The sequence below is a fragment of the Aegilops tauschii genome, chromosome 3 (assembly GCF_002575655.3).
Source record: "Aegilops tauschii subsp. strangulata cultivar AL8/78 chromosome 3, Aet v6.0, whole genome shotgun sequence".
Lineage (NCBI taxonomy): Eukaryota > Viridiplantae > Streptophyta > Magnoliopsida > Poales > Poaceae > Aegilops > Aegilops tauschii.
In genome coordinates, this window is record NC_053037.3 from 580,867,584 (window position 1) to 580,876,419 (window position 8,836).

At 48.3% G+C, this 8,836-nt stretch overlaps 1 protein-coding gene across 1 annotated transcript; it reads left to right on the forward strand.

The window, feature by feature from the left end:
- The first annotated feature begins 2,147 nt into the window (after window positions 1–2,147).
- On the forward strand, window positions 2,148–2,813 carry LOC109744998 (putative serpin-Z6A). The gene has a single exon (XM_020304135.1). It carries the CDS (start codon window positions 2,148–2,150, stop codon window positions 2,811–2,813), a length of 666 nt encoding a protein of 221 aa, XP_020159724.1.
- The last annotated feature ends 6,023 nt before the right edge of the window (window positions 2,814–8,836 follow it).

An 8,836-nucleotide genomic window follows, 5' to 3' on the forward strand; every position in this document is an offset into this window, starting at 1 on the left:
TATCTTGGTGTGAAGATGACCAAGGAAGAAGCGCGGAGGATGGGCATTACCTTGGAGAGGGACGAGTTCTTGGCGGTAAGTATAAAAGATTTTTCATTATGCTTTCATTATGCTTTCATTACCTTGTGGTACATTTCACCGTTTCGTGTTGACATGTATTATGTAGGTGTGTCCAAATTGGTGTTATGGAAAAGACGAGTCCTGGGCGGCATTGGTGGATCTTTGGTGTGATGAGGCTGGAGCCTGGGCGGCTATGAGAGTCAAAAACAAGGCTAACCGAGGGAAGGAGGGAGTACATGCTCAGGGAAACCGAAACCACTATCTCCACAAGGCAGTTAATGTATGACTAGCTAACCCCATTAAACATTCTTCTTCTTCTATTTACCATCACTTTCTTATGTATGACTAACCTTTGTTTGGTGGTGCAGGAGGAGAAACTGAAGCGGCCGCTCTCACACATGCAGGCGTGGGAGATCGCCCATACGCGGAAGGACCCCAAGCCTGGCGAGCCCAAGTACTACGGCAAGAAGACCGCGGGGAGGAAGAAGGCCTACTCCGAAGGGTATCTGGCGTTACATCCTGACACACCTGACCCCATTGCAGCGGATCTGGACGAAAGGGTGGTGGTGGGCATGGGGCCGAAGGAGCACGGTCGGGAGGCGGTTCTCGATGCTGTGATCACTCCGTCTATCTCCTACACACAGCTCCGTCGGATCGACCCGACCCTGAGCCAGCGCACGAGCACGCGCATGAGCAGTGCACCGTCACTGTCCCTCTTTCAGGAGCAGCAAACTGTAAGTATTTTCCCTTTTATCTTCATTGTTCCCTTTATTTTCCGCATTTAGTAGTTTTATGAGTCTCATCATGTCATACTGTAGGCCTACATGGAGTACACACGCTAGGAGACCATGGCGTGGCACGACCGCCTGCATGCATACCATCAGCAGAGGGATCGCGAGATGCAGCACGCTTTTCAGGAAATGGCGGCCGGCAGGTGTCCTCAATGGCCATCAGCAGAGGGTCCTCCAGCACAACCAGTGCTGCTGACCTTTGAGGAGTTTGTGGCACATTCCGCTGGCCCCTCGCCGGTTAGTTCATCCCCAATCAATTCACCCAAAGCATGTCATGCCTTTCAACACAGTCTTATATCCCGTTAATATATCTTTTCAACATCCAGGGAACAGGTGCATCTACCGTTGGCGGTGGTCTTCGCAACACTCCCGAGACACGGAGCCCGACCACTCCGATCCACGGAGACGGAGGCGGAGGCGGTCTTGGCGGTAGCGCTGCCGCTAGCAGTGACGACCTGGGCTTCGGCGGTCTTGGCGGTGACGACCTCCGCGGTGCTCGACGTCCTGGCGCTTAAGTCTTTCTCGATGCTATGATACATGCTTGTTCTCGATGCTATGATACTTGTATGCTTGTGATGATACTTATCTTATTGTTGTTTGTGAGATTTTTATATGCTTTGTGGTGATGATACTTATATGTGTGATGCTTTGCGATGCTTCTTAGCGATGCCAATTTGTTGTGTGATGCTGTGTATATGTTGTTTGTTCTATATGCTGTTTGTTATATATTCAAATGAATTGAGCTGAAAAGAAACAGAAAAAAAAAACTGGACAGAATCTATGCCGACGGCCTGGCCGTCGGCATAGGCCTGGCGTGAGCTCCCAGTGGACGACACGTGGAAACTATGCCGACGGCTAGGCCGTCGGCATAGGCCTGGCGTGAGCTCCCAGTGGACGACACGTGGCACGTCTATGCCGACGGCCAGGCCGTCGGCATAGACCTGCCCCAGGAGCGCCCAGTATCTGACACGTGGCGTGTCTATGCCGACGGCCTAGCCGTCGGCATAATTTCAAACTAAGCCGACGGCTGGGCCGTCGGCATAGACACGCCCATGCTGAACGGCGTCTCGCCACGTGGCGAGAAGCCATTGGGCAGCACTTGACGGCGGCCGCCGTTAGGCGATGACGTTGCCGACGGCCAGAGCCGTCGGCATAGATGTACGGCCACCGTCGGCATAGGGTCTATGCCGACGGCTTTTCTATGCCGACGGTCATCCTGGCTAGGCCGACGGATATGTTGCCGACGGCCCTATGCCGACGGGGGCCGTCAGCATAGGCCTGACCCGACGGCTAGTCATGGCTATGCCGACGGCCCTGGCCGTCGGCATAGGGTGCGATTCCGGTAGTCACGGCCAGGTTGACGTACCCTTCATGCAGAGCCGGGAGTCGCAGTTCGTCGCCGTGCACCAGGGGTTCAAGGTGCTCAAACTCCGGTACAAGATGGGGGCGCCAGATCACAAGGGCACCACAAAACATTCTCCTCCATTGGGTCGCCCTGATTCTGATCCCTACAGCTACAATGGTGTTGGTGCTGCTCCGTACGCCCATCCCCGCGTGAGTGCTGCATACAACCGTGGGGGTGGGGGTCCGTCTCCAAATTATTTTCCCGTCAGACCTCACCCATACTTCCACCAACATTACTATCCTCCTCCGTTCCGCAACTCCTTCTCTCCCTACACCTATCCGAGGCCATATCCTCCTTATGGTGCACTTGGCCCCGTTGGCTACCCTCCTAACCCCTACTTGCCCCGCCATGATGCATTTGGCAACAGCTACTACGCGCCTAACGAGGAAGGGACTGAAGCTGCGGCGGTCACCATCACCGAGTGCGGCTATGGAGGATGCAGCCGATTGCCGCCGCCACCTCCACAAGTGGATTTCATCGTCGACCATCCGTTTGCCTACTACATAATGGAGGAGGCGACCGGCACAGTTGTGTTTGCAGACCCCTCCAAGGAGTAATAGCTAGCTGTTGAGGTCAACCAACACGTTGTTGTCTTTTTTTCATTCAATCCATAACTGCTCTGCTGCATACGAGATTGCCAACCCCGCTTATGATGAATTTATTTATACGGATGACTCTTTTTCACATTGTGCTTCAGTTTGATTATATATTTAAGGGATGTCTTCCTTGTATATGCGTTCTCGAACAAAAATGAGGATCACCTAAACCGTAAACTCCACTCTGCCATGCAATTTACACCGACTAAATATAGATGGCATTTTTTTTTGTAAGTCATGATTAGTTGATCAAATTTAGATGGCATTTGTTTCGAAAGAAACAGAGTCATGATTAGCCGATTGGTCAAAAACTAATTACTACTAGAATAGAGTAATACGTATATCCCCGGTGCTGTGTAATTTTAAATAGGGGATAACCTGTGATAAATATAACATCACACTGTAAAAGACACTTCTTCCAAACGTGTAACACTTGTTGATGAATTATCTTTAATCTTGCTTCTCCTGATACTCATTGTCAGGTGTAAGTGAAGCTCTGACATAGTTATTATTTTGCGATTCAAACAAGAGCATCAGGATTATACAGTCTTGTCTAGTGCACATCAGGATGTTATCCGGGACCTGATGTATCCTGAGTCCTGACATACTCTGAATTTGATTCAGAAGCAAATTTAGCCACTTTGTGAGCTGCTATATTTGCTTCCCTCCCTACATTATATGATATAAATGTTAAAACCACTACATCCTTCTACCAGCTCTTGTTTTTCTTTAATAATCGGCAAGATGCTAGCTCTATGATGCTTGCTGGATCCCCAAAATGACAGAAGCTCCTGAGAATGAGTCTGCGTTGTTCCTTGTTGAATATTCGGTTTGTTCAACATTCTAGCTCCATCTCTACAAGCTAATTCTTCTCCTGTTAAAGTATTAGGGACTGAGTCATACCACTTACAGCTCGCCGCTACTACAATGCCACCATCAGCATGTCTGGTTATGAATCCTTAAGCTCTTTTTTCTTCTCTTGCATTGAAGGCTGCGTTTACATTACTTTATAGAAGCCTTCTTGTGGACGTTGCCAGCTGATCTCGGTTTTTGTTTTGATTCCTTGTCCTGTTGGTTTTGCACTCAACATCAAATCCACAGCCATATCATGTGCCCACCTGCAAGCTTGAATTGGTTAATCTTGGATTAGTTGAGTATTCTCCATGAATTCTGTTATTTTGTAATGTCCACACTGACCACATGCCACACAAAATATATCATGCCTTCTCCGTTCCACATATATCATCATCTAGAATGTCTTGGGCCCAAGTTAGCTCATGCAGTTTGGGAAGCTTAATGCCATAACGTTTCTTAAAAAACTCCTTGAATACTCAGGCATAACGACATTCTGTCAAAGCATCGAAGATAGTATCTTCATTTGCGCCACATTCGACAAGGTTATTAATTTTTCGTTCTGTCCTTTTCAATATAGCTTTTACAGGAATGAAACCTTCAAATGACATGCCACCAGGAAGTTTTTACCTTGGGGGGAATTGGCAAGCTCCGAAGTTTCTTCCGCGACATGATTCCTTTAGTAGTTGAGCTTAATGCAATTCCTTGGAGATGTTCGCTTTTAGCTCTGAACTGCTTTGCTAGTACTTTGTAGGCTGATTTTACTGTGTAGGTGCCATGTCTTTCTTCACCCCAAGCCTTAGGTCATTGTCTAACCTTCCCAAAGGAATATTAAGAGTTTATGTTACTTGCATAGGAGATTGATTACCATATGTAGGTTGGCACGTGCACATAAGGATTCTGGTTTAGTTATCAATTTCCACCCTTGTTTTGCCAACATGGCTAAATTGAATATTTCAAGATTTCTAAACCCCATCCTGCTAATTTTGGTTGGTCAATTTCATCCTATTTCCTCCAATGCATTTTTTTTATCTCGATCTCCTCCCCACCAAAATCTGGACAATATCTTGCAAGTTTTTTTTGAGAGATTAAAACAACTCACTGAGAACAGTGGCACTGCCTGCATGACCGCCAATTCTGTTCCATCTCCCGCCACGTTTCTTACTCTTGTGCATAGCTTCTCAAAAGCTCATGTCGTACTTTCTGTGGCCATTTGGAGGCAAAGATACCTTTCTTCAAGCGCTTATCTTCTTATGTCTAAAGCATGCATCACCTCTTCTTTCATTTGATCAGTGTTGCTTGAGCTGGCGAATCTAGCAGATTTAGATTTATTCACCAATTGTCTTGATCCTTTATTATAGATGTTCAAAATTGAATGAATTATCTCAGCTTCTTGCTCTGTTGCCAATGCTAGTCTTAAGCTGAAGGTACAAACACAACACAGGTTCTTGTTTCTGTAAGATAGGTGATATCATTAACCATTCTCAGAGCCAGAGGTGCATCAAGAAACAGTTAGCGAACGTGCACAGGTTGACAAGTACAAGTACACATGCAAGGTTCTGACTTATGTTGCTTGCAAAAATCTATTTGTGTTTCTTGCAAAAAAATTAGAAGATGTACAATCAAAGACAGATATGCCTGAATAAAGCTCCCAGTTGGCTCCATATATATAACTGGAACACAACCTGAACCTAGAACTACACTGATGCTGCTGTGAAATTAAAGTACTCTAGAGTCTAGACTGAATATATATATTTCCTTGCTCAAATTGGAAAAATGTTGTAATTGGAGTTACTAGCTTTTTTTTCGAAAAGGGGGATCTCCCCGGCCATTGGAGTTACTAGCTACCGTGATGTTATGTCATATGGGAGTAATTTTAACAGGAAACAATATTGCTGTCACAAGTAAACAGTTGAATAATTTCCTATAGTGCAAATGTTCGTCATATTTGCCAAGGGAAACATGCTACTGTATTATTAAGAGATAGTAGGCAATAGTTTGATTCTGATGAAACAAGGAGGATTTGTATACGCAACAGATGTGATTTTCATCTACTTTCATAATGCTCCTTGCTCGATGTACACGTATGGACAAAATGTGACATCAAGAACGAGAAAACAGAGAGGATTTCGGAAGCCGCCGATTTTGTGAAGCATGACAAGCGTTTTATTCTCGCACCAACCATCCTTTCACGATCATCCAGCTTCTATCGAGCTACACCGTCAACATCCTAGATTCTGAACTGGTTTTAGAACAGATCACATGAGGCAATGATAAACTGGACGACTGAGCCTAGGTTATGCAATGCACTGTTCCGTGCAACAAACAAGTTCTCTGTGGTCTTCTGTTTTCTTATTTGGTTATGCCTTGACTTGTTCCGGGCAAGAACAAGTTGTTTGTAGGTTGTATTTCTGTGATGGAATTACTGTCTGCTCTCTTAGTTAACCAGGCCATGATATATGCATGTACCCAATGCTCCACTGTTCAGCTTGATGCTATCTTGTGTTTAATGTGGTTCTGTATTTAGCTCTGCAACATGATTGTTGAATATATGCCAGTGCTTCTGTACTCTCCATCAGCTTTGGAATTTTGCAATGCAATTATCTAGGCAAGAAACATGTTTTAATTAGAATTGCTTTCGGTAACAACATGATGGGCTTGTTCTGGGCTTAGCCCACGTATCTTTTGTAAGTTGGGGCAACATTCCCTGAACATGTATAGAAAAAGTATATCTAAGTTCTCAAAAAAAAGTATATCTCTTCGTGCTTCAAACTTCCTCACCACGTTCCTTGCTTTTGTGCTCGTTTACAGTCTGAAATATTTACTCTTCTTTCATATCTCAGAGTTGCTCAAAAGAATGGAAAACGAGTCACATTACATGTATAGATGTTTTGATTTGCTAGTTCACAATAGCTAAACGATTTCAACTTATCAGCGGTTTTCCAATATAAATCATCCCTTGGCCTGCGTAGAGCATTATAATCCCAGATTCGAAATGGAAGGGTTCCTGTCACTCTTAACAAGAACCTGAGCTCACCATGGAGATGCTGATCTACTTAACGAAGGCGTGCAAACAGGTGAAGGCAAATGGGAACCATTTAACTCCCTCATCAATCACATGAAGTATCTCTTCCTGCAAGCGAGGGGAAGACTCTACGCAGCATCAACAGATCACCAGACCTTTTATTCTTGTTGGAGGTTTCGTTAGTGGAAGCTCCTCCTTTTTTTTCGTGTGTGATTATAATGTGGCCAACGTTTTCTGCATTATTTGGCATTGGCAGTAGCCTGCCTGTAAAGGGCAGCTTCTACACTGTATATATAAAACCGTCCTAACTGGTACTAAATTTGTGCCACAAGAGGAAAATCATTTTTCGCCAAACAGCTGTGTCCTACTGTTGTGACGGGGAGAAAAGACCAGTTTCCTACAACTACAACGACGGGAGGGTGTGCAGGGGAAGGAAGAGGCGAGACAGAAGAAAGTATACCAGGATCAGAGGTTTAGGGCGGTGTCCATGTACCACTCGTTGGAGGATGATGGTGGCGTCAAAAATGAGTGGTGTTGAAGGCTTGGAGCAGCTGTTGATGATCCCAGTACGTAGGATGGTGGCGCTGTAGGTGTGGGTGCTGGGGATGGCGTAGTCCAGGGTGAGCCAAACCATGGCGTCATTGATTCAGCTGGCGGGAGCAACGGCGGGTGTGGGGCGATGAATGCATGAGGAATGAGAGTTTTTACCGTATCCTATACCGCGGGCAGGGGAGAGAGCGGTATATTAAAATCCGACCACTCATTTTCTGAGGGTAGGATAGGCATAGATTTGTTGTCATGGGAACCTTAGCTACGTCGTCAATCAGAAGATAATGGCGACTGGAAATAGATTTGTTGTCCCATGGCTTCTCTACGGTGTCCTTCGACCTCCTGCTCCGGTAGCTGGAGCCTGGACGGAGGCGCCCCCCGAGTGGTCGTCCTCGACCACGACCTCCGCCTCCAGCTCTTCTTCTTCGTCGCGCACCCGAGGACCACCGCTGGCATCTGCGTGCTCCCTCGCCGTCTCCACTGCGTCTCCGGCCATCTCGTCGCGTCCATCGAGCCAGTGGCGAGCTGCCGCTCATCCCCGCCTCCTTTCCCGTAGTTTTCGTCCACCGTAGCATCGTCTCATTCAAACCGGCATTGTATCCGCCATGAACGTGTCCCTGGAGCTCGTCCCACACGCACACAGCCAAGACCCAGCCACGTGCGCGCCAGTTCGCGCTCCATGCCCGCAGCAACAACTGCATCGCACGCGCCACAGCCCCGCAGTGACCACTCCCGCCTCTGCACGCGAGCAGCCCCGCAGCCTCGGGTCGCATCTCCGCCGTCAGCGGTCAGCGCGATCCTAGAGGGCGGGACGTGGCAGCCAGCAGCCATGGTCTTGCCTGCCCGGCACGGCCAGCCGCCGCTGCGGACGAGCAGCGTGCGCCTGGAGGCATCGGATGTCGAAAGACATCGCCGTCGGTTCCAAGGTGCTCCACCTTGTCGGCCCATCCAACCTTGCCGCGGCGGTCCAGTCCCTGGAGGGCGAAACGGCGGGCCTGAAGTCCGGGACGCGGCCAAGCACAGGTGAGACGGCGCTCGCTTCCGGAGGGCAGGTCGACGGAGTAGATGAGCGCAAAGCTCCGAGACGTGGCAGTTGCAGGTACGAGAGAGAGCAGCGAGGCGCGCCTGTGGATACGAAGACGAGGAAAGGACTAGTCACGGCCTTGTGGTGGAGCAGCGGTGTCGGCGTGGCGGGTCCTCCTCCGACGGACGCCTAGCGGCAGGAGGAAAAGAAGGAGGGGGTGGAGGGACGGGAGAGAGCAGCGGGGCGTTGATGCATGGCGAGGAGGATTTCCTAGCAAGACAAACCTCCTGCTTCGCCATAAAAGGCCAGGCGCACACTGGCGGCGGCTGGAACTCACGTGGGCACGGCCGGGAACGGGGAGGGAGGGCCGGTGGGGTGGGCTAAATTTTTTTTACTTCCCAAAACACCCTCAGGACTTGTATACTGGAGGAAGGGAGCGAAGCGGTGCATGCTATACCGCTTGCGACTCCATTGCCAAATTGGAGCAGTATAGATCGGTCGCCACCATCAGATTTTACAAATCGACGGTCAATA